The sequence below is a fragment of the Brassica napus genome, chromosome C6 (genome assembly GCF_020379485.1).
Source record: "Brassica napus cultivar Da-Ae chromosome C6, Da-Ae, whole genome shotgun sequence".
Lineage (NCBI taxonomy): Eukaryota > Viridiplantae > Streptophyta > Magnoliopsida > Brassicales > Brassicaceae > Brassica > Brassica napus.
The window spans coordinates 38,446,969-38,473,578 of NC_063449.1; the positions used below are offsets into that span (position 1 = coordinate 38,446,969).

Below are 26,610 nucleotides of genomic sequence, written 5' to 3' on the forward strand. Positions count from 1 at the left end.
CCTATCAGTGAGTCTTGTGAATTTTCACCAATAACAATAACTAAAAGTAAAATTTTATAAAAAATCATTAAAGTGGTATTCACTAACACTTTAAACTTTGAAGGTATTTAACTAGCATATTAATTATTAAACTTTCAAATTGATTTTTGTATCATAAATTTTTTTAATATGGCTGACTTTTTCATCAAATCTAAAATGTAACATGTTGACTTGTAAATAAGATGACATGTCAGTTTATTTTTTAAAATATTATTTATTTATTTAATTAATAAAAACAATTAATAAGAATAAAATAGGAAACATAAATAAATTAGAGAAACTACAGAATGTTTTTTAAAATATATTAAAAAAAAAAATTCTTAAAATATTTTTTTTTCATTTTTGTAAAAATGAAACTATAGCAAAAAAAAAAATTAGGTTTTTTAAATAATCATATAAACCTCCAATTTCTTTAAAAAAATTATTTCGAACATATCACCATTAACAATAAGTTTTTTGTCATATGATTAAGTGTAACATTTTTCGTTCTATCACCAATGACGATCGCGCCATAACCATTACTATCCACATATCAGAAGTTTATAGTTTTTGAAAAAATCATATAAAACAAGAGTTTTTTCAAATAAATCATATAAAAGCTCTAAAAAATTCTTTTAAAAGAATATTTTGAATATATGACCATTAACAGCAAAAAAATTCGTTATATCACCATTAGAGTAACATTTTCTTAATTTATATATTGTTTCATTTTGATATGTTTGAACTTGTGATATATTAACACTGACAATTACTATCATATGGATAATAATGGTTTCTGACAACATCTTCATCGGTGATATGACGAAAATGTTAATTTTAATTGTGATATGACGAAAAGTATTATTGTCAATGTTGATATGGTCAAAAAAATTTAAGAGCTTTTATATGTTTTTTGAAAAATAATTTTTGCAAAAAATTGTTGATTGAGAAATGTTTTTTTTAAAATTTTTTTTTTTAAGAATTGTTTTTAAAAATCAATTTTAAAAATTTTCTATAATTTGTCTAATTTTATTTATGTTTCCTATTTTATTTCTTCTTAATTTCTTGTATTAATTACATAAATAAATAAAAATTAAAAAAAAATAACATGTCACTTTATTTATAGGTTAACATGTCACATTTTCAACCTTATGAACAAATAAGCCATGTTAAAGTTTTGTATGATACAAATTTCTTTAGCTTTTTTTTATGCTAAGAGAAGCATTTTTTTCTTGTAGTGAAACTAACTAAACTAATCTGGGCATATAAACTCCGATCCAATCAACAATAGATCAAATCTGCAATCAAAACCCTAAATTCACCATTATAGATCAGAGAGACGAGAATGAACCGGACAATAACTAGAGGAACTGGAAGAGGTATTGATGGTGAGAAGGGTGATCTCATCGACTTTGGGTCTGAACACAACGAGCTCAATGTTTCTGTTGAGCGAGAGGCGGCGACGATCGCATGGAGCGAGAGGCGGCGGCGATCGCATGGAGTGAGAAGCGGCAATGATCGCATGGAGAATACTGAACGGCACGATTGGTGCCAAAGAAAAAATCTTTCGCCGTGAAGGTAATTCCAAAAGTGAATCCATTGCAGACCGCGCGGTGGAATCTGAACAAGGCGAGTAGCATGATTTTCGTCGCCAGCAGATGTCAGGGATGACGTTAGCGCCGCCGCGAAGAAAAAACAGAGAAGGGAGAATCTAGCCATCTGTTAGAGAGTAACTCCTAAACTTCTTCTCCGTCCGATTCGTTGGACGTGTCTCGAGTAGTCAGATAAACTTTTTAACTTATGGACCTCACACTAACGGCCCAAAACTAAAAGTTTGTTTAATTTTTAAACTAAAAAAAACGTCATATTAATCCAAACAACATTTAAAATACAAACTATGAGGATTAGTACACGAACTCAGACTCTTACTTTAAAAAGGCCAAACACTAAAATTGAGATATAATAAATAAATTGTTTAGATGTCTAAAACTCCCATGTAAGAGAGTTTCTCCATGAAGTTGCTCTAAGAAATTCTGAACTGGCTAATGCTACCGGATTCGATGCATATCAACAACTAATCACTATATTTCATGATTAAGAAATTGATAAAGCTTTATGATATTAGAGAAATGGAGTTGGAAGACATTTAAAAGTTGACCTATGCGTTTTGATAAATTATGCATCATGCATGATGCGATAAAGTGTTATATATGTCAAGTTCCCACCTTTAAAAATCATAATTGATCAATTATTTTAATATATTTAAAATATATTCTCGTACATGAAAATAAAATAGGACATTCTTTGTTTGTTTTCTCTTTTTTTTTCCTTTATACTTGAAAAACGTTTGTTTTCTTCCGAATATAAATATCGAAACATACAATTATCGTCCCTAGTTTGTCGACGAGACGTCGGCAAAAAAATTATTAATGAAAAAATAGTTAAAGATAATGACAATCTTACCCACAAGTTTGTCACTGGCAAGTTGATTTTGGAAAATGATCATATGTTCTAAATTGAATTATAATCGGTTTAATATCTCAGCCTACCCAGATAATTCAATAAAAAATAAAATGAATTGGTACAATTCGGTTAATTTTTTTTTTTTGGATTTATTCAATATATTTGGGTTGATGTTTGTCGAACCGTTTGGTTTTATAAAAGCAAAATCCAAAAATTCTCAGTTTGGTTTTTGATTTTAGGTTCGGTTTATTTCGTGTGAACTAATTGCCTTAGCTCTCTCTACTCGGCCTGAACCCGTCTGTCTTACATAAGTGCGACAAGGACGTTAAGACGGGATTAATTAATATTATAGCGTATTCGAAACGTGGTTATCAACCAATCAGAGCTCCCGTTCGATAGGTAGAGCGTGATTTTGGTAAAATCCACTTAAGGGTTCTTCGTGAATATTTAACTTTTAAAAAGGAAATAAGAAACTATGTTAAGAGATATTTAATTATAATGGTAGTTTCTTAATAAATGTTTTTAACAATAAAAAATATTAAATTTATTTTCAAGCATAAAATTTTAAACAAAGATAAATTTATTTATTAAATAAAACAAAGTCAAACATAACATTTTAAACATAGATTTTAATAAAAAAACATAAAAACAAAGATTACTAAAATAAACGATAATAATTTTAAAGAGACATATAAACTCACTTGTTGTCTTAATCACGTCCAAATTTACGCCTTATATGTTTAACTAAATCATCTTTCAGTTGTTGATGTGTTTGTCTCTCACGAATTCTTGTTCGAACACCCATCTGATTGACGATATTTATAGGGATATTTGTCGAATAGGTGAGATCGACATGTGAACTTCTGCTGCCTTCTCTTTGTTGGAAATCCGAAACAATCATATTGAGTGTATTCATCTTGTTTGTCTTCTACTATCATATTATGGAGTATGATATATGCTTTTATAATCTTTCCAATCTTGACTTTATCCAAAGAAAGTGCTGGATTTTTAACAATGGCAAATCAAGCTTGCAAGACTCTGAAAGCACGCTCGATATCTTTTCGGGCAGCTTCTTGACGTTGAGCAAATAAAACTGCTTTCGGCCCTTTCAGATAAGTACCATCGGTGAGATTCTAAGTCAAATTATACTCTATTCCGTTGACCGAAAAATTCTATCTAACCATAAAAATCTATTTATTACAACTCTAATCTAACACTAACCACTTGAACAGAGAATTTATTACCAAACCTATAACAGCAGACTAAAGAGATAGCTTTTATTAAATACAACCGACCACAGAGAAAGCTTTTACCTTGATGAACAATCGTTTAGCTTTTTTTCATGTGGTCTTAGTAGAGGCTTCTTCACTCATGTGGTCTTCGTTACGCTCCAGTCTACATAACGTACATACAATAAAAATCTAACCATCAACCGCAACATAAAGCACAAGACAATGCTTTAACCAATTAAAGACAACAAAGACATATTTTTAATCAAATTCATCAGAGGAAGTTATGTCTTTTACCTTGATGTACAATCAGAACCATCACTCTCTAGTTTCTTCATCGTCCCTTAACCTTCATCATGCCTCTTGATCATTCAATCCAAAGACATGAAATATCAAAACAAATTAAGGTTCTTTACGTAGAGATTCAAATTAAGACACAATCTAAGACATCATTAATCGATATATTCAACCATAATTCACAAGACTTTGCTTTAACCAATTAAAGACAGCTAAGACATGATTTTTTTATCAAATTCAACAGAGGAAAGTGATGGCTTTTACCTTGATGCACAACCGGAACCATCACTCTCGAGTTTCTTCATCGTCCCTTAACCCCTTCATCATGCCTCTTGATCTATCAATCTAAAGACAGAAAGACAGGAAATATCAAAACAAATTAACATTCAAACATAGAGATTCAAATTAAGACACAATCTGAGACATGCATAATCGAAATCTTCAAACATAAATACATATCAACGCAGCTTTACCTTTCGATTCGGCGGAGCAGCCGATTGAGATTCACCGTTTGGTCTTCGCCTCAGAGAACCACCATGAGAGAGAGGTCGCCGGCTTCCTTGGTGGAGGAAAGCATCGGAAAGAGACATGCTGTCTTCCTTCGTCCACGAGAGCCACCAACAGAGACGTGACCGCCGATTCGATGAGAAATCACCTTTTCGCCTACGGAGAAAAAGAGAAACAGACGCGAGAAATGAGACGGAACAAGGTCTCCACCTCTCTTCTGCTCAATTGAGGCGTGACACGTGTCCCTAAACGATCGTGTCTTAATGCTTTTAATTAAGAGAAGCATTTTCTGTTTATTCCTTTTGGTTTAATTCTTTTAATCATATTTAATCTAAGAGATGCTGTTAAGATACATCAATAAACATGCTCTTATGTGTATTCACACCAAGATCACTTTACCCAACCGTCTTCGTGGCTCTGTTGGAACCCTCCTCTCTTTACAGACTTTTGGTCTCGGTTTATTAAGTCAAACTTTTACACCCCCCCCCCCTTTTTGTTTTTTTCTTAAACTAAAAAAAAAAAATACAAATCTTTTATCATCTCTATCTCTTTATCGTTCGCTCTCTTTACCGACACCTCTCTGTCTCTTTAGTTTGCGATCTTTATCTCTATCAATAATAGCGAACCCATCAAACTCATGTTTGATTGATCAACAATCCTCTCAACTCGCTATGCATTCCGGTGAGTTTCTGAACAAGCAAAAAAAAAAAAAAGCTGTCTACTTGGATGACTAAAGGTTGAATCTTTTGCCTTTTTTTGGTTAATTTAGAATACGAGATTAGGACTCTGAACCAAGAAGCTCAGACTCGTTGGTTGAAACCTCCTGAGGTGTACTTCATTTTGAAGAATCACGATAGATATGAGTTGACTCACAAGGCTCCTCACAAGCCTACTAGTAAGTTTGACTTTGGGCTCTCTTTCCTTGCTTGTTTTTGAGATTATACAGAATTTGTTTTTTTTTTTGATACAAGGGTATTCCTGTCTCATCAGGTGGATCATTGTGTCTATTCAATAAAAGGGTTCTTAAATTCTTCCGTAAAGATGGTCATCACTGGAGGAAAAAGAGGGATGGTCGAGCTATTGCTGAAGCTCACGAACGCCTTAAGGTTTGTTTTATCATCAAAGATATGGTCTTTTTGCAACCTTAGATATGGTCTTTTAAGGTTGTTAATGACTCACAGGTGGGTAATGTTGAGGCTTTGAATTGTTATTATGCACATGGAGAGCATGACCCTTCTTTTCAGAGGCGTATCTTCTGGATGCTTGATCTGTGAGTCATTTATACTCTAATTAATGCTTACACTTTCTAATTTGTTTGTGTTTACAAAATACTCAACAATGAATGTTGTTATCTTTTTTTAATCAGGGAATACGACCATATAGTCCTTGTTCATTACAGGGACGTGAGTGATAAAAAAGAGGTGACTTTCCCCTATAAGCAAACATTTTGTCATACTGAATTATAAAACTTTCAGTTTTTATTATGGTAACTTTTTCAGGGAAAGCAAAGTAGTGGAACCGTTTTGCAGTTTTCACTGAATCCTTCCGCTCTCTTTTCATCTCCAAGCTACAGTCACCACATTGGTGATTCTTCTACTGACGTACAACAGCAGCATTCAGAGGAGGGGAGTGGAAGTTCTTATGAGGCTATTAAGAGGCTTGAGGAACAACTTAGTCTTGGTGATGATAATAATGTAGTTCAAAACGAAAGTTTGGATGGGCTCCAGTTTCTGGACTTTAGTACGGATGTTGACCACCTTGTTCCACCACCAGCAACTGTACATCAGAGACCAGAGAGTAGCAGCAAACTAGGGAGATGTTACGGTGGGTATGTTGGATCCCAATACAATAATGTTACTACTGTAGGTCCACCACTCTACAGTCAAAATGAAAGTTTGGATAGCCTCCTATCTTTAGAGTACATTAAGGATATGAATCAGCTTGCTCAACCAGCAGCTGGACAACAGAGACCGGAGAGTAACAGACTTGATAGGTCTTTCGGAGGGTATATTGGAACCGAATATCATCCCAACAATCTCATGCTTCTAAATAATGGTTCAGGTAGGCCAAAGTTATAAAGCATTGGTTTTCAATATTCATTTGTTTTTTCCTTTCTATTTCCTCACTGTAGCACACTTTATAGAAGAAGGTTATTAGGAAGAGTAAAAAAAAAAGGATTCTTGTTACAGGTGGTAGTGGAGGGAGTGGCGATCAAAAGACTGGATCTTGGAAAGATGTGCTGGAGGCATGTGGGGCTTCTATAGCTCTTAACTCTCAGGTAGTTCCCTCATATAAATTAAATGAAATGTGGTATCAAACAACGAAGACTATCTTGTATCTATTAGTTAGTTTGCAGAAATAAAAAACACTTAGGAATCTTAATTAGTAGATTTTTTTTAACTAAGAAGTAAAAGTTTATTTATGTACTTTTTTTGTTAAAATCAGGGAAGCACACCAAGTCAGGCGAATGGTTTGCTACCTGTAATAACGCAGGAAGATTCTAACTGGGATTATGGCAACCAGGCTGACCAAGGTATGTTATTTTCTTTGCAAAAGATTACTGTTTAGGCTTTAGACCTTGTCTGACATCGGTCAGTGCTGATAGTTATCTTAAATTTCAGGTACATTGTTGTTGCCTCAAGAACTTGATTCTTCTTTGCAACTTCCTCCTTGTTATTCTGAGCTGGTAGCTCCTGAGAATAACGGCGACCACAGTAGATTAATGGTTGATGAAGAGCAAACCGGGCCGCCTCTCGAGCAAGTAATGAATGACACAGTTGCGTATAATCAAAAGTTTACTATCCAGGACATATCACCAGAGTGGGGCTATGCAAATGAAACTACGAAGGTATAATACAGAAAATGATATTACTGTCTTGCCTGGTTAGAAACAAAGAGTTGGTGATTAATTGGATTTTTCATTTTGACAATGCAGGTGATAATCATAGGATCATTTCTCTGTGATCCAACAGAATCTACATGGGCTTGCATGTTTGGAAATGCTCAAGTTCCTTTTGAGATCATTAAGGAAGGCGTTATACGGTGCCAAGCCCCTCCATGTGGTCCTGGCAAAGTGAATCTATGCATTACTTCTGGAGATGGACTCTCTTGTAGTCAAATAATTGAATTTGAGTATCGCGATAAGCCGGATGATAGATCTTGCCCTAAGAGCAGTCCCGATGAGCTTTTGTTACTTGTAAAGTTTGTGCAAACACTTCTCTTGGATAGAAAAGGCAACATAGAGCCAAGCACTGATGATGATGAATGGAGGCGTATCATAGATAGAATTCGAGATGGCACTTCAACATCATCAAGTACTGTTGACTGGCTTCTACAGGAGCTGCTTAAAGACAAGCTGGAGGCGTGGCTGTCTTCAAGATCCCAAGACAAAGACCAAACATCTTGTTCGTTGTCAAAGCAAGAACAAGGCATTATCCATATGGTGGCAGGCCTTGGCTTCGATTGGGCGCTCTCTCCAATTCTTGGGCATGGAGTTAGTGTGGATTTTCGTGATGGTAACGGATGGAGCGCTCTTCATTGGGCTGCACAACTTGGAAGGTGAGTATGTAGAGAGCACTAGGCCTGAAGGTTTGGGTAGCTCGGTTCGGGTAGTTTGGAATTTGGTTAGTTCAGTGTTATCAAAAAATCTTGTCGAAGTGAACCGGAAAAAAGTTTGGTTCGTTTTGGTATTCGGATAGTTCGGTTTTTTAAATTTATCAAAACTAGCCGAAATTTTTGGTTTTGATTATATTTCGGTTGAAACTTGGCTAAATTTTGGTAATTTCGGTTAGGTTGGTTTAATCGGTTAATTGGGTTCAGAATTTTGGTTAAGTCAGTTCGAAATTGGTTAACAATTTTTTTTTCTAAAGAATCGAACTAACCGATTACTGAACTGAAAACCAAAGTTTTTTATAAACCCGCTTGAACAGAACTAACCGAGATTTCAGTATGGTTCGGTTAAAAACCGCAGGCCTAGAGAGCACCCTCATTTCAACTGTTATATTTGTAGACAATAGCTTCACTTGAATCTAATAACCTACACTGTTTTCTTTGTTGTGGCAGTGAAAAAATGGTGGCTGCCCTTATAGCTTCAGGGGCATCAGCTGGAGCAGTAACTGATCCCAATACGCAAGACCCGGTTGGTAAAACTCCAGCTTCGATAGCTGCCTCTAATGGTCACAAGGGCCTCGCAGGTTATCTATCAGAGGTGGCGTTAACAACCCATCTCTCTTCGCTCACACTTGAGGAAACCGAAAGCTCTAAAGAGAGTGCTCAAGCAGAAGCAGAGATAACAGTGAAGTCCATCGCAGGAAGAAGTCATCCCGTTAATGATGATCCACAATCACTGGCTGCATTGAAAAACGCAGCTGAAGCAGCTGCGAGGATCCAGGCAGCATTTCGTGCACATTCATTCAGAAAGCGACAACAGAAAGCTGATATGTATGCTTGCTTGAAAGAGTACGGGATGTATGGAGACATGTCGAAGCAAAATGCACGGAACTACCATTCAGCAGCTTTATCTATCCAGAAGAAGTACCGTGGCTATAAAGGTCGCAAAGAGTTTCTGACAAAGCGCCAGAAAGCTGTCATGATACAGGTATGCTAACAGTTTTTACCGTGTTCTAAAAACAGGTCTAGACGAAAGGATTTTTTTAAAATCCAATTTATTCAATTCAAATCCATTTAAACCCTTCTAAATAGGTTTGAACCGTTCTAAATGGGTTTAAACCGTTTTAAATAGGTCTAAACCTTTCCAAATAGGTCCAAAACCTTCTAAATCGGTTTAAACCAATCTAAACCAGTTCAAATCGAGCTAAATTAGTTTAGCTCTGTTTAATTAAATAATAATGTTTAGTACAAATTCACAAATTTGTCTAACTTCTTTTGTTTTGTATATCTAATTTCGACAAATCATCAAAATAATTTTATAATTAACACAAAAACAAAAATATCTTATATAAATGTAAAATATATATATAGAAACACATAGGCCTAGGTCCTGGATAATCTCTCCAGTCGCTAGTCTTCTATGGACCACCTAGTTGCCGCCTAGCGATTTCTTGAACAACTTTTTACTAAGATGAATATAGTTGTTTTTCATTAGCCATGCAGCCTCTCTTTATTATCTTTCTAAATCTGGCAGGCTCATGTTCGAGGTTACCAAACGAGGAAGCAGTACAAGGTAATCTGCTGGGCGGTAGGAATGCTAGATAAAGTAATACTGAGGTGGAGAAGAAAAGGTGTTGGACTAAAAGGGTTCAGGCAAGACGTAGAAAGTGGAGAGGACAGTGAAGATGAAGACATTCTGAGAGTGTTTCGCAAGCAGAAAGTAGATGGTGCAGTGAATGAGGCTTTCTCTCGTGTTATGTCTATGACTCGTACTCTAGAGGCTCGCCAACAATACCACCGTGTGCTCACGACATACTGTAAAAAAAAGGTAACTTGCAAGATTGGTGAAGTTAGTATATGTTTGAGGTGTTTCTTGAGTGAATCATCTTTTGTTTCTTTTGTTTTTTGAAGGCTGAGCTTGGGAAAACAGAGACATTAGGAATAGGTGGTAGTGGTGATTATGAGGATGATGATGCCTTATTCGACATAGCTGATATGGAATATGACCATTTGTTTTCACTGCCTTGAGAGGGAAAGCCATGCAACAAATGTGGATTTAGAGGTTTTAATATAATAATCTGTAGATTTGTAAAGTTTTAAGAGAAAGTAGTTTTATAGAATTGCAATGAAAAAGGAGAAGCTTGTTGTTAGTAGTGAGCGACTGTAAATGATCTCTATTGTGGTCAACTTTGGTACAAATTTGGAAACATTGTTTCTTTTTGTACAAGAGAAAAAACAAAGTAAAATGACAAGGAAAATGATCAGGTAACTGGCAATGAAAACAAGGAGGAAAACTCCAACTTGTTTGGATTTGTAGATCCGATCTGCTTCGTTCATGTCTTGTTTTGTTTCTGTTAGGTTCAGAATTTGATTCTCTCGTTATTTTAATTTCTCGAAGGAAAGTCTTACATTATTAACTGAAAGACAAGTTCAGCGAATCAAACCAAATAACCAATAAACAAGATATGCAGTAGAGATTCCTAAACTCTCCCAAGCCCTCTCAGGCGCCAAGACCGTCCACCGGCCTTACCACATCTCAAGAGTCTCCTATTTATTCTGATCCAACTAGATATGACACGTTCTTTTTTACAAGGAATCAATCCAAGAGTCTGATAATCATGAATGTATTACATATGTTGTTCATGGGTAAAGTAGGAAGAAAGCTTCTTCTCTTTTAGAGTTTCATTGGCATGGCCAACAACATTGATATCTTGGGTTATTGCTTTGGTCGTGTTGCGGTTCTCTTACCCACCAGATTGGTATTCGTTCGGAAAAGTTGTCTCCTCATAGTTTCGGGCTCTTGATCACCGGTAGTAGGTCGTGTGGAGGCAGCGGCGAGGGCATCCAGACATTCTTTAGTTGCTTTGTTTGATGCATCTTGTTGCTCAAAACACTCCATTAGGTTCTGCATCATGGGCTAGATCTACAACCGGCGGGGTAGCATTAGTATCGTCATCGTCTCCTGCCATCTTCGATCTTTCTTGGTGTTACTTTCTATTTCTTCATAGATGGTGCCAATTGTTTAATTTTAATTAGATGTATACGAATTGTAAGCATAAATTTAATGGTGAGTTATTTTATTGAGAGATCAACTGTTTGATTACAACAGAAAATACTAAGAAATCGTAAAAGGTTATGAACTTATGATAATAAATCTATGGGTTTTCTGCAAAAAAATCCTCAATGTTGTTTTTTTTTGCAAATTAATCCGCGAACTCAAAAACCCACGGATCAACCCTCCAAGTGCCAGTCAAACCGCAATATAACCCTCGGCCGTATTTATGTGTATTTGACTGTGTATAATTTTAACATTTTTTCAATACTAGATCGTTTTGGCGCTAATTTTTTAATGAAAAAAAATTGTTGAACTCGTGGTTTAAAATTTGAACCTTAAATACCATGTGCATGCTATATAACCATCTCGGCCAACAAATATATTTGTTTACTTAACAAACGCAATTATATAGATTTCTAAAACGAAATAACCTTGTTTTTCTCGGACATGGGAGCTTGCGTAAATGCACAATGAAGGTGGGGTTCAACAAATTTTTTTTATTAAAAAATTAGCGCCAAAACGACCTAGTATTGAAAAAATGTTAAAATTATACACAGTCAAATACACATAAATACGGCCGAGGGTTATATTGCGGTTTGACTGGCACTTGGAGGGTTGACCCGTAGGTTTTTGAGTTCGCGGATTAATTTGCAAAAAAAAACCACATTGAGAGTTTTTTTTGCAGAAAACCCTAAATCTATATGTACACCATAGTTTTCGTGCCGGTTTCTAGTGATCGTGAATGTCTTCTCTTCAAATTAGTTCTCCTTTATTTATACCCGACTTTTTCATTTTTCTTCAAAGTCAGCTTCTCTTTTTTAACCACCAATTCAATTTATTTGATGGGATTTGTCAAGGGATATAGTTCATCTCCAACAATTATAATTACGGATCCCACTGATTTGTACATTTTGATGAAAACACACAACCATATTAGTTAACCTTATAATATTCACTTTATATCTCATGCAAACATATCTTTCTTAATAAGGTTGAATAGCTAAAAATTTCAGGAATATTTTGATATCATCTTTTTAGGTGTACAAACTATTGGCCCAAATAACTCTTTCTTTCTAAGATTGTAACTATGCATCAATTGCTATCATTACTTTGTGTACTCTTGCTGCTCCAAAAAAAAAATTCATGATCGTCTTTCTCATTTATTAACAAATGTTACATATGCATAAAATATCATCACGTCAATGTGATCATGATTATAATTTTTCAAGTAGCTTAACTGTTTCATATAAATAAACGAAATTTATAAATAATATCATAAGCAACAAAAGGTTTACAATTATTCGAAATTTGACATTTTTGTGCATGATTTCAAATTAATTTACCATTCAATAATATAACTCTTCAATTCCATAAATAAACTTACGAATTAATATATCTTCTGCATTCATCAAAGAACATCACATAATGAAGAACTCGAAAGAAATTCTATAAATGTATCAACGGGCATAATTTATTATTGTTCTATGGGTAGTTTTTAGTCTTCCGTATTGTTTCATTTAAACCATTTTTCTAAAGTGTTTCATTAAATTAGCTAAAGATCATTCTAATATCTAACAAAATCTGTCCAAAAGTCCCATAAAATTTAATCATGTTTTCTAATCTTAAAAATAAACCTTAAATCCAAACACTCAAATATATCAATATCAGTTTTAGTAAATTCTTAACAATCTTTAGAAAATCATATATACTTCTTAATTGACAATCTTTAGTAATTCATATATATAGGCTTTTAAAAAATCACTAGGATAAGATTTGCGTCCTGCGCATGGTGAATTTATATGAAAATTATTTACGAAATATTGTATGAAAAAATAAAATTTATATTCTTGATCGAATTAATATTTGTGGCCTTTAAATAATTTTTTTAAATTTTTTTTGTTAATTACTTAATTTGTTCACTGATGAGCTAATCCAATTTTTAAAAATATTTTAGGTCAAAAAATTACTTATCGCATAAGAACCTAACGGTTAGGCCGAAAAATCTCAGACCTACTATTTGGTTACAATGAAACTAAGTCAGCTCGGTTTTATATCATGATTTAGCAATTTAAAAGTTAATAATAGTTATGAGAAGTTTACGTTCACGTGCCAATCCTATCTATCTTCAATATTTTTTTCATTTTTGTGTCGTTTATTTTCATTTTGGTTATTTCTCGATATAAATATTGATTTTTGAGTTTATTCTCATTTCGTTATTTTGTTTTGGCCTGAAATTTAGAAAATATTTAAGATTTAAAATTATTAAAGAGATACATACTTAGGTTAAGATCCGCGGCTTGTACAGAATAAATATTTTATATTTATTACTTATTTTATGGTTTTCTGCATATTATGAAATAATAAAATAATAATTATATTTTAAATAACTAAGAAATCAGTAACTATTATGTAATAAATTGATGTGCTCATATAAATCAAACGACCAGTCTTGTTTATTCGCAATCATTTTAGGGTAAATAAATCAAAACAATCAATCTTATCTATCATATATATATATGATATATAATTAAATTTAAATGATATTAACATAGATATATATAGTATACTTTTAATATATATATTTATTAAATGAAGTTTCTACTCATATGCTTTTCTGATTATTTGCATATTTGTGTAACAATATTTTACACCAACAATTTTTTTAAATGTGGAATGTTTAATGGTTTCAATCATTTATAATCATTTTAAAAATGAAGATTTGAAAATTAAAATATTAACTTTTCAATATATCTTCAACGCATATATCAAAATATAAATATGTATTTTCATATGATGTATAGTTTAATTTAAACGATATGAAATATATATTAACATAAACACCTATTTAAATAAAACTATTTATTCATATGATTTTATAATCATTGTATCTTATTATAGAAAAAATTAAACTTTGATCACAAATGTTTATAGTAATTTATACTCGTTTTGAAAAATTCAAAATACAACATATACAAAAAAAATCTAAAATTTTATTATATGATTAATGTAATTGTGTAATTTATTTTAATAATTAATAATTAAACAAAAATGATTAAAAGTATACATATTGTTAGCAAATCTTTATTAATTAAAATCATTAATTGTCTTATATATTTTAATCTCATTAGTTAATTCCGTAGGTTTTATTTAAGGAAATAATATATAATAATTTCATTTTGATAAATGAATGATTCATAATGTACATACTATATAATATAACATTTTTTTAACAATTTAATTTTGGAATAACAAAATTCTCAATTGATTCTCAAGCCGCGAGGTAAGCAAAATTAGCATTTTAATTACGTGACAACTCAGCATAACACTTTTTTAATTAATATAAACTACATGTTATAACTTTTTAAATGTTTATCTATTAATATATAGGAGATATATAATTTTATAATTCCTCGAGTATTTAAATAATCAACTTATATTTTAATTTCATTTTGAACAAAATGATCAAATTTACCCCTTTAAACATCGTATTTCTGGTTACTTTTAAAACTGATATATTTTGCTTAAGCATAACATTTTGTCGTTTTGCATTATATAGTTGTGTTGTGTCCACTTAAATAAGAACAACCCTTGAGTAATGGCTAGAGACGTGAAAATGAACATTTGAAAACGATAACTCCTTTCAGTCTTTATTAGATCGTACGGGGGAACCAACTCAGGTCACATTAAAGCACCTTTTTCTTTTGACAAAACCCTAAAAAGGGGAATATGTTTTTATGTTATATACACAGTACAATTTATTTCGGATCAAGACGTTCCCAAATAAATATCTTCCTTCATAACAATTTTTTTTTTCACCCAAAATAAAAGAGTTAGAAACTTTATTTCATGGCAAGTTGGAATAATTAGTAACCATTTTGTTGGATAATTCCAATTAACTTGAACAGAAAGTTAACTCATTAAAGTGAAGTTTGATGGGTTAAGAAAAAAAGAAAACATATCGAGCTTATGAATGTTTCCATATTATTATTAGGAAAAGGTGTAGCTTCGCTCTTAGGAAAAGATGTAGCTTCTTCCTATATAAAGAGTTCTCATGGAGAGATGTTTCATCAAGAGAAACACATTGAAAGGTTTAGTTTTGAGAGAGTTTCTAAATCTAATAAGAAGAGAAGTTCTTATAATCTTTTTGTTTGTGCAACTTTAATTGGTATCAGAGCTCCAGGTTTCGAAGGTCGTTTACAAGAGGAGTTGTAACTTCGATCAAAACATGGGAGACGATTCTCAAGCACGTGATAAAGGTCTTGAGATGAAGAGGGACATACGATGTCCGATGCTAACATCGACCAACTACACCGTATGGTCGATGCGAATGAAAGTGATGCTTCGTTTATACGAAGTTTGGGATACAATTGATCCAGGGAGTAACGATGCAAAGAAGAACAATATGGCGATTGCTCTAATCTTTCAATCAGTCCCGGAGGCGCTAATACTTCAGATTGGAGAACATGATACATCGAAGAAGATTTGGGTAAGCTATCAAATCCCGTAACCTAGGTGCTGATCGCGTGAGAGAAGCAAGGTTACAAACTTTGATGTCTGAGTTCGACAAACTGAAGATGACAGACACAGACACGGTGGATGACTACGCATGAAAACTTTCAGGCTTAGCATCGAGAGCAGCCGCGTTAGGAGAGATAATGGAAGCATCAAAGCTGGTAAAGAAGTTTCTGAAGGGACTTCCAAGAACGAAGTTCATTCACATCGTAGCTTCGTTAGAACAAGTGTTGGATCTAAATTCAACGGGATTCGAAGACATTGTTGGGAGATTGAAGGCTTTCGAAGAACGCATCAAAGAAGAAACCCAAGATGAAGGTCAATCAAAGCTCATGTTTGGAAAGAATGATATGCAAGGTAGTGGAAGCCATAACAACTCGCGAGGAAGAGGCATAGGTAGAGGTTATGGTGGAAGAGGAAGAGGAAGAGGACAAGGAAGTTCTAATGGTTCTGATGGTCATAACAAAGGAGGAGAAGCTTCAGACAAGACCAAGAAGGACTACTCTAAGGTTAGATGTTGGCGATGTGACAAGATGGGGCACTTCGTGTCACATTGTCCTACACGACCAAGAGAAGAAGCTAACCTAACGGAAACACAAGAAGCAGATGCATTATATATGCATGAAGTAGTATTCCTCAACGAAGAGAGAGTGTTTCCTAAGAGGTTTGATGAATGCGATGGAAATACGAGTATATGGTACCTTGACAATGGTGCAAGTAACCATATGACAGGCAAGAGAGAGTTCTTCTCAAACCTAGATGAGAGCATCAAAGGCAAAGTCAAATTCGGTGATGGATCAAACGTCGAGATTGTTGGGAAAGGTTCGATCACGTTCATCGGAAAAACAGGGGAGAGAAGAGCACTCAAAGATATCTACTACATCCCAAGTCTTAAACACAATATCATAAGTCTTGGACATGCAACCGAGATGGGTTGTGAGGTCAATATGAAAGAAGAATTACTGATGCTGAAAGATCCCCATGGAAGGCTATTAGTACAAGTCGCAAGGCAACCAAACCGATTGTACAAGACGCCAATGGAGGTTGAATATCTGAAGTGTCTTCAAATACAAGAAACTGATGTTACATGGACGTGGCATGCACGGCTAGGACATGTGAACTTTGTGATGTGCCCTGGTTCGTGGATCAGTCCATTGGAGCCAACCAGCATGGAGATCAGGACGTTCTGAACAATTTGACCGAGGTTCGTTCATCCGACCGTACCGATCAGACTGACCGAGCCGTCCCGCGTGCGTCCCGATTGGAGCTTCGGCTGGAACCACGTCCAGACGACCTAACCGACCGAACCACAGCCCGTCTTCCCCGACCAACTCGACATTCTAAAACCCACGGTCGAGCCAGACTTAGCTTGGGTCGTGAAGAAACCAAAGACGGACATGCATTCTTATCTGGCGGACCATCCGGACAGTCCCGCAAGCGTCCTTATCTTTACCCCATGCATCCATCTGGTTCGGATGAACCTGGACAGTAGCCGAAGGGTTTCCTTGACCAGAACGTTAACCGAATGGTCATCTTTGACTAATCAGCATGAAAGACTGAGTCTTTGACTCATTAATAATATTCTAGTCAATGTTTCTATTTTCTATGCCTTGTTTTCCCACAATTCTCTTTAATTCTCTTTGACTATAAATATTATAAATATGTAGTCCCTTTGATCAATAAAATCAGTTCATTTTGGTTGTTTATTTTCGATTCTTCTTTTCTCTGAGTGAGAGAGAGAGTTCTTAGCTAGTTCATCGGTTTGAACCGGCTTGTTGATTTGGTGGTCAGCCAATCATCTTTTGTGTCGTTTGGTGGTTAGCCAACACACCTTCATCGTTTCTTAGGTGGTTAGCCTTAGATCGTGGTATATCAAGAGTCATTCCGCATCTCTTGACGATCCATTCATTCCATTCCAGTTCCAGAAGTGCCATCGCCTTCTCGGATCATATCCAACACCCGGCCAAAGCCATCCTTCCCGTTTTGGGAGTATCAACTTGGTATCAGAGCCACTTTGGCTGGTTTGTTTTCTTTCATCTTTCATCTTCTCATCTCTCCACGTTTTTTTTCTTTTCTTATTTCTTGGATCCGGGCTGTTCCTTTACTCCCTTGTGATCGCCTATTATAAAAAAAAAAAAAAAAAAAAAATCGATAAAAAAAAAAAAAAAAGTTTTGGCGTGAATCACTTCTGAAGAGAAATCCAGGGGGAGTGGTGGAAGAGAAACCCTGCTGGCTGAAGAGAAATCCAGCCTTAGGACAGTTAAGGCGGATCCATATCAAAAATCTCTTCATCTTACCTTCTCTCTTCTTTTTCTCACAAAAGTTTGTTTTGGGTTTTGATTGCTGAATTTTGACTGCCTATCATCCTTTGAACCAGTGAAAGAACTCTAAGTGACCATCTAAAAATCGTGAGCTAAACACTTTGAGAGTGTGAGGATTTTTATTTGCTAACTTTGTTAAGTGTTTCAGGATGTTTGGACTTCTCAAAAAATCAAAACCACTACAAGATGATGTCTACTTTCCTTTTAAAACTGTTGTTGAAAAGAAGCAATTGATTTTTGACAAGAGACAGTTTGCTTCTAACGAATTTGATTTTGTGCAGAAACAAAGGAAGAGACAAAACAGGTCCAATGATGAGAAGTGGGTCAGAAGTGGTGATCGTCCCTTCACCAAAGCCAAGAGAAGCAACCGTGTAGTGCTTGATCAAAACGAGCTTCAAACTTATGCTATTTTGGAGAAGATGTTGCATAAGGCAATTCATGCTATCCGACAGCTCAAAAAGAAGGGAAACACCAACACTTCTTCGGCACCAAAACAGCAATGTAAGTCTTCTTATCTTTCAAATTCTGATTTGAAAACTAATGAGATTTCTTTTGATAAAAGCAAAGCTGTGAAACCCACAAGCAAAGCTCATTCCACCAGGTGCTTCAAATGCCATAGGATCGGTCATTATGCTAACAAGTGTCAAAAGCAAAAACCGTTGGTGACTTTGGAGAATGAGAACCTTGAAACCGAGCCAGAAAAGGAAGAGCCTTTGCCAATTCAAATACCGGACCAAACTCAAGGTGAGCATTGTGCTGATTATGGTTCTTTTGCTTATAATCCTTTTCCTTTTAATGTTTCAGATTTGAGGACAAATCTTTTTGAAGAGGAAGGGAATGATGTGCCCTGGTTCGTGGATCAGTCCATTGGAGCCAACCAGCATGGAGATCAGGATGTTCTGAACAATTTGACCGAGGTTCGTTCATCCGACCGTACCGATCAGACTGACCAAGCCGTTCCGCGTGCGTCCCGATTGGAGCTTCGGCTGGAACCACGTCCAGACGACCTAACCGACCGAACCACAGCCCGTCTTCCCCAACCAACTCGACATTCTAAAACCCACGGTCGAGCCAGACTTAGCTTGGGTCGTGAAGAAACCAAAGACGGACATGCATTCTTATCTGGCGGACCATCCGGACAGTCCCGCAAGCGTCCTTATCTTTACCCCGTGCATCCATCTGGTTCGGATGAACCTGGACATCTTGACTAGTCTTCTCCATTTTCCGTGCCTTGACCAGATCTAGTCTTCTCCATTTTCCGTGCCTTGACCAGATCTAGTCTTCTCCATTTTCCGTGTCTTGACCAGATCTAGTCTTCTCCATTTTCCGTGCCTTGACTAGATCTAGTCAAATTTATATTTTCTATGCATTGTTTTCCTACATTTCTATTTATTGTCTTTGACTACAAAACACTATAAATATGTAGTCCCTTTGATGAATAAAAGCAGTTCATTTTGGTTGTTTATTTTCGATTCTTCTTTTCTCTGAGTGAGAGAGAGAGTTCTTAGCTAGTTCATCGGTTTGAACCGGCTTGTTGATTTGGTGGTCAGCCAATCATCTTTTGTGTCGTTTGGTGGTTAGCCAACACACCTTCATCGTTTCTTAGGTGGTTAGCCTTAGATCGTGGTATATCAAGAGCCATTCCGCATCTCTTGACGATCCATTCATTCCATTCCAGTTCCAGAAGTGCCATCGCCTTCTCGGTTCATATCAAACACCCGGCCAAAGCCATCCTTCCCGTTTTGGGCGTATCACTTTGGAGTCATGAAGAATATGGTAGACAAAGAGATGGTAGTAGGGATGCCTCAGGTGATACACGAGAAAGATGTCTGCAGCGCCTGCTTAGTTGGGAAGCAAACTCGGAAATCTTTTCCGCCTAAAGCAAAGTATCGAGCATCACACACATTGGAGTTGGTACATGGTGACTTGTGCGGTCCGATATCACCATCAACACCAGAAAACAATAGATATGTATTTGTCTTAATTGATGATTACTCAAGATATATGTGGACGATGCTGCTAAGAGAGAAGAGTGAAGCGTTCGATCGGTTCACAATTTTCAAGGAGTATGTGGAGAATTAAACGAAGCTACAACTCAAGAATTTTCGCACCGATAGAGGAGGAGAGTTCACATCTTCTGATTTCATTCGTTTTTGTGAAGAAAACAGTGTAACTAGACATCTCATCGCATCGTATACACTATCAACAAACGTAGACGAAGAACCAGGATCATTCAAGCTTCCTCATATTGATGTTACAGAAGAAGGAGATGGTGATGAGCATCAAGATCACCAACACCACGAAGAGCAAAACAATAATGAAGAAGAAGAAGCTGTAGACGCAGATGAACAAGAGCAAGTAGTAGAGAACAACGATGCAAACCAAGACCCGCATGTAACATCAAGATATGGTCGTAACATCAGAAAACCAAAGCGGTTCGATGATTACATCCTACTTGCTGAATTTGAAGGTGGCAGACTCTTGCTCACCATCGATGGTGAACCAGAAAATTACATCGAAGCTGCAGTGATACAAGCTTGGATCGATGCAATGAAGGCAGAGATCGAATCTATCATCAAAAATAAGACCTGGAAGCTCGTCAAGAAGCCGGCAGGTGTGAAACCGATAGGTTTGAAGTGGATCTATAAGATCAAGAGGAATGCAGATGGAACGGTGTTCAAATACAAAGCAAGGCTAGTTGCAAAAGGTTATGTGCAACAACAAGGCATAGACTTCGACGAAGTATTTGCACCAATTGCTCGGATAGAAACCATACGACTACTCTTGGCGTTAGCAGCAACTAATGGATGGGAGATCCATCACTTAGATGTGAAAACTGCGTTCCTGAATGGAGACTTAAATGAGGATGTATACGTTACTCAACCAGAAGGCTTTGTGGAGAAAGGAAAGGAGGATCTTGTGTACAAACTTAGCAAAGCACTATACGGTTTGCGTCAAGCTCCGAGAGCTTGGAACATCAAACTTGATCGTGTTCTCAAGGAGATGGAGTTCACGAAGTGCACCAAGGAACCTGCGGTATATCAAAAGAAACATAAGGGGGAGCTTCTGATCATAGCTATATACGTTGATGACTTGTTTGTAACAGGGACTTCACTCAACGTTATCAAGCAATTCAAAGATGATATGTCAAGAAGATTTGAGATGTCAGACCTCGGGAAGCTTACATACTATCTTGGTATAGAAGTAACGCAAGGAGCTGATGGCATTCACATCAAACATGAAGGATACGTGCAAGGTATACTTGTCAAGACGAAGATGGAGTCATGTAACTATACTCATGTTCCGATGCACACGAGTTTGAAAGTATCAAAGGCAGAGGAGGAGCCTGAGATTGATGCAACATTGTATCGAAGCACCATAGGATGCTTAAGAGAGAATCATAGAGAAGCAGTGAAGCATCTATACTCACGTTCTGATGCAACATCGTGTCGAAGAAATGCGATGCACCTATTAACGGTCTATGGAAGTTCATCGGAGTTCAGAAGATCAACATACCTAAGATTCAAGTTGGAATTAATGGGGAGAATGTTGGATAATTCCAATTAACTTGAGGAGTAAGTTAACTCATTAAAGTGAAGTTTGATGGGTTAAGGAAAAAGAAAAACATATCGAGCTTATGAATGTTTCCATATTATTATTAGGAAAAGATGTAGTTTCGCTCTTAGGAAAAGATGTAGCTTCTTCCTATATAAAGAGTTCTCATGGAGAGATGTTCCATCAAGAGAAACACATTGAAAGGTTTAGTTTTGAGAGAGTTTCTAAATCTAATAAGAAGAGAAGTTCATATAATCTTTGTGTTTGTGCAACTTTAACATTTATATAAAAATAAGTATATCTGGACAAAAGAATAGCAGTTTTTTTTTTTGAAAAAAAAAAAAGAAAGAAAAGCAGATCTTATATGAGACAGGGACAAGAAAAGAACTGTACATTCATCTTTGAATCATGACTCTTAAAAGCCTGGTCTTTATCATCGAAATAGAATCTCTTCACAGGTCGTTTTCTGTGGTTATTTCTGGACCATTATTGCATTGCCAAGACTTCACATGAAGGTACCTATTTGTATATGTATACGTAGTAAAAGTATATTCTACGATGATACTAAAACTAGTTAAGTTTGAGGTTAATTCCCAATATATATGCTCATTTATATAGTATAGGATCTGCAACTGGAAACCCTAAAATCAATCGTTAACCCTGTGCTAAAAAAAGTTATACTGTAATTAAGTTTTGCGAGCAGATCTTCAGCTTTTGGCTCTTGAGCTTTTTGTCTTGGTGTGAGAATTGGACGCTTACTCTCTATCTCTACCTCTCTTGTTTCTTGGTTTCTTCTTTTCTCTTTCCTGTCTTTAGCCAAAAATCTCTTTTTCATGTGAAACTTGTGGTTTTATTTCTAAAAGAAAAACTCATAGTCTTGATTCTTGATTTGTGTAGCTCCTTAAGCTCAGTGATGTCTTCTTCCAACAATGGTTACAATAATGGTAGTAACAACGGAGTGTTCCCTCTCTCTCTTTACCTTTCTTCACTCTCCGGGCATCAAGATATCATCTGTAATCCCTACAATCATCAGTTAACAGCATCACCGGGCCAAATGGTATCAGCAGTGCCTGAGTCTCTGATGGATTACATGGCGTTTAACTCAAACAATGTTATGAATCAGCAAGGTTTTGAGATTCCTGAGGTGTCGAGAGAAATGAAGAAGGCTGTGAAAAAAGATAGGCATAGCAAGATTCACACGGCACAAGGTCTTAGAGAAAGGAGGGTAAGGCTTTCTATTGGAATTTCTCGCCAGTTCTTCGATCTCCAGGATATGTTGGGGTTTGATAAAGCCAGTAAAACATTAGACTGGTTACTCAAGAAATCAAGAAGAGCCATCAAAGAGCTTGTCCAAGAAAAAAAGCTCAACAACAATGTTGAAGATTTTGGAAACGAGGGAGGTAATGTAGTACATGAAGAGGATGATTATGATTATGATGATGATAATGTTGGCGATAATAACTTTGTGTATGGTTTGAGCCCCTATTCCTTCGAAGAAGAAGTGCTATGTGAGGTCAAGAAGGCAGAGAAAAGAAAGAAGAAGACTGAAATGAGCAACACTTCTTCAAAGGGGTCAAGAGCCAAAGCAAAAGGAAAGGCTAAGGGTTTAACAAGAGACATGATCAATGATCATCCAGAAACCGCCTCTGAGATCATACAAACTGAAATAATGGACCCATTCAAGAGGTCTATAATCTTCAATGAAGGAGAAGAAATGACACATTCTTTCTACAAGGAATCAATCCAAGAGTCTGATAATCATGAATGTATTACCAAGACGAAGGTCAATCTTCCCATGAATATGGATCAAGGTTATAATCAACATTATGGGGCGTTAATGTTGAAAGATCAGGGTTCTAGTAGCAACTACAATGCCATTCTGCCTCAAAACTTGGATTGTGACTATAATCCAAACCCTTTTATTGATCAACTCTTTTGTGGAGTCACCAACACAAATTTCTTCAGAGGTATAGTTTGAATTTTAGAAGCTTTACTAACCTAAAATATGATTCATATATCTTGGCATTCTATGATATGTTTCTTTTTCTTGTTTTTATCTGGCAGGGTTCCCATAAATCCTGATAATTTCGGAGAACTATGCATCAAATTCAAACATGTAAGGCAAATAGTCCTTTATTCCCCTTGAATATAAATTAAATCTTTGGTTATCTGTGTTCTTCTGAACATGTTATCTGATCTTATATGTCATTGATCAAGATTTATTTTCTAAGATACAGTTTGTCTACCTTAATACATTTTAGCTACAATTTTCAAGTGGCATATATAACCTTTACAGTATTTCAATTTGAAGACGAATCAGCAAATTATTTATAAATTTGATGAAACCCAATCCATTCCAAGATCCTTACATAATTTTGATTAGGTACTACACACAAAATTGTTTTAAGACTAAGTAATTTACAATTTAACGTTCCATATAAAGCTCTACATTAATTAGTTCATTTCCTTAAACCCTAATTTCCATTAGGACCTACATATTACACTATGCATGATGATGACTATTGACGCTCACATATACAAGACTGTATCCACACACAAACATGTAATGTTTGACTAAGTTACCATGTAAATTGAAATGAAACTGAGCACTAGTGTGTAAACTGGAAGCGTGCCATCGAAATATGCTTAGGAATGCAGGATAGATCTTAGTGTTGATATTATTGTCTACTGATATATATATATCTATTATCTTGCTCAGATAATGATATTTTGCAATGATACATATGATTTGGCGTTTTGAAGGCATACATTAATTGATTTTATTGGCTTTTAAAGTTCGGTTTTGGACAAGAGGATTGTTAACTCCTACGTTTTTGAATATGATATGAAGTGATCTGCTTAAGTCCCTCTCTTTTGTCTACAATCTGTAAGTTCCTTAGTACTTCAAAATTATTGTAAATTTTCACAACTTCCAGATATCCATTAATATTATAACGCAATTTAGAATCTAGTCGGAAATTGCAAATGCCATTTATCCTATAATACTATCTGGAACCATATTAACTCATTTGAAAAGCTAATCGAAATTTATTAGCTGTATACTGTGTTGCCACGGTATTATATAAAAACTAAATCTGAAAATGTGAGTGAGACAGCAAAAATCAAGAGATATGGTTTCAAAGAAAATTGATGATTTAATAGTTTCTAAAGAAAGGTTCAAGAGAACGCTGCAAGATTTGAATAAGTTTTTTCTAGTTGCTGTAAATTTATTAATTCTAATAATTAGCTTTGCAAATAAGATATATACATGTGTCTGTAGTTTATAAATAATTGGGAGCAAATTTATGCTAAAATGGCATGTCTTCCGAAAAATCCCAACAGATATGAAACATTATAATTTTGGCTTAGTCAGTCTCTTCGAAATTGTTTTCCAAACTACCTAACTACACCATTAATATGCATGATGGACCACAACTTGAAAAGAACAATAGAAAGTTTAAACTCTTTCAAAAAAAAAAAATCACTGGTATCTAAAATTAATCAATCACTACGAAGCTCATGGAAAATGTTTAACCTAAGAACTAGATAAAAACTGAGTATATATCAAGAGCAGCATTAACGCAAAAGGGGGAGCGTGGGTTCTTATTTATTTTTTTGCGGGTCCCATAGCAATTAAAACCCACTAAGAGTTTACCTTAATGCTGCTCTTACATGACTCACATATGATTGTTTCTTACGTATATAAACGAGTCAATCTTAAAGCTTTGTGCGTTCATTTAGATAAAATTACTAAACAATTCTCGTTACGAACTAAAGACGGAAAGAAAATCCCTGTATATACAAAGACAAAAGTAATGCTGCTGAGAGATAAAGAGAGGGAGACCTTTTAAACTGTTCCTCGTTGCTTCAAAACAGAATAGCACTCCAAAGCAGAGAATACAACCTTGTTATGTTTGAAGAATATATAAGCAGTCAAAAGAACTTTAGTAAATATAAGAGAGAAATTAAAGCTAGAAGGGAGAAATTATTTCATTTTTGTTGCTTATTTTTGCTTCAAACTTCATCTTCAAAGCAAGTAAGAAGTGTACTGACAGACTAATATCTAGACTTGGCTAGCTGGATTAGTTAAGTTACCTACGAATAATCAACAATATTTAATTACCAAATGCCTGAAAACTGATTATCTCAAAAGATTTTGTTGAAAGGCGGAAGTAACTTTATTATATAAAATTTCATATGTCAGATCATCCTATGAAATAAATTCGCAGAAATAGCTGATTATAATATTCACATAATATCTTTCCTACATGTCTTTGTGGTACTATTTAATAGTAAAAAAAAATTAGTCTGATTGGACATCCACTGCGTCCAATCTCTAAAGGATACCAGATCCTTTCGCTACGTGCACGTAATATATTTAAATTTGTACATTTATAATTTTTATTTGTATGTAATTTTTTGTATATTAAATTATATAAAACTAATTTTAAATTTTTTTATTTTATTTTTAGTTTGAAGTAAGTATTTTTATTATATGTAACACAATTAACTAATGAAATATGAAGAATCAAGTCCGAGATTTTAGAGTTATGTAAAAAAAATATAATTATGTATATAACATAAATTATCTTAGTTTAAAAAATCGGAATCTCATCTCGAATAAATTCACGAAAAGAAAAAGTACTCCAATAACCTACTTAAAATATAAAACTCCCTTTTCAAAAAAAAAAACGTACTTAATAATATTTTTTACATGTAATATTTGAAAACTGACAATTGAATATCAATTTAGAATATTATTTTAATATATCTAACGGTAAAATATTAATTGTAATAAACAAATTTTGAATTTTGTAATATTACATGAATTAGAAGTCTCTAAAATCTAAAATTTATTTTATTAACATAATATATTTTTTATTCATTTATTATTTTGACATTACAAAATATTTCTTTAGTTTAATTTGTATATTAATTTTTAATAATTTAGTTTCTTTTTAAGTAATTTTAAAATTATCAAGAATATAATATATTTAAAATTATTTATTTAAATATATCCAAATATGATGTCTCATTTTTATGT

General features: G+C 34.8%; 3 protein-coding genes across 3 annotated transcripts; all 3 read left to right on the top strand.

The window, feature by feature from the left end:
- Positions 1-4,992: 4,992 nt before the first annotated feature.
- On the top strand, positions 4,993-10,392 carry LOC106426277 (calmodulin-binding transcription activator 4). Its single transcript, XM_013866998.3, has 13 exons — positions 4,993-5,195; positions 5,284-5,409; positions 5,505-5,620; positions 5,696-5,784; positions 5,881-5,935; positions 6,014-6,575; positions 6,704-6,792; positions 6,960-7,047; positions 7,136-7,362; positions 7,450-8,072; positions 8,577-9,111; positions 9,658-9,951; positions 10,035-10,392. The coding sequence occupies exons 1-13, from the start codon at positions 5,186-5,188 to the stop codon at positions 10,149-10,151; spliced, it is 2,931 nt and encodes a 976-aa protein (XP_013722452.1). The 5' UTR covers positions 4,993-5,185; the 3' UTR covers positions 10,152-10,392.
- A 7,611-nt stretch (positions 10,393-18,003) lies between these two features.
- Positions 18,004-19,467, top strand: LOC125588635. Its single transcript, XM_048760184.1, has 2 exons — positions 18,004-18,755; positions 18,816-19,467. The coding sequence occupies exons 1-2, from the start codon at positions 18,161-18,163 to the stop codon at positions 19,220-19,222; spliced, it is 1,002 nt and encodes a 333-aa protein (XP_048616141.1). The 5' UTR covers positions 18,004-18,160; the 3' UTR covers positions 19,223-19,467.
- A 2,575-nt stretch (positions 19,468-22,042) lies between these two features.
- LOC106426262 (transcription factor TCP1-like) lies at positions 22,043-25,878 on the top strand. The gene is made up of 2 exons (XM_013866974.3): positions 22,043-23,533; positions 23,631-25,878. Exons 1-2 carry the CDS (start codon positions 22,480-22,482, stop codon positions 23,639-23,641), a joined length of 1,065 nt encoding a protein of 354 aa, XP_013722428.1. The 5' UTR covers positions 22,043-22,479; the 3' UTR covers positions 23,642-25,878.
- Positions 25,879-26,610: the final 732 nt, after the last annotated feature.

Excerpts from the sequence above, each read along its gene's own strand:
- LOC106426277 (XM_013866998.3), top strand. Across the intron at positions 5,410-5,504 it reads GGCTCCTCACAAGCCTACTA|GTGGATCATTGTGTCTATTC; the intron begins GTAAGTTTGACT and ends CTGTCTCATCAG. Across the intron at positions 8,073-8,576 it reads TGGGCTGCACAACTTGGAAG|TGAAAAAATGGTGGCTGCCC; the intron begins GTGAGTATGTAG and ends TTGTTGTGGCAG.
- LOC125588635 (XM_048760184.1), top strand. The coding sequence starts at position 18,161 with ATGTTTGGACTTCTCAAAAAATCAAAACCACTACAAGATGATGTCTAC. Across the intron at positions 18,756-18,815 it reads AATACCGGACCAAACTCAAG|ATTTGAGGACAAATCTTTTT; the intron begins GTGAGCATTGTG and ends TTAATGTTTCAG.
- LOC106426262 (XM_013866974.3), top strand. The coding sequence starts at position 22,480 with ATGTCTTCTTCCAACAATGGTTACAATAATGGTAGTAACAACGGAGTG.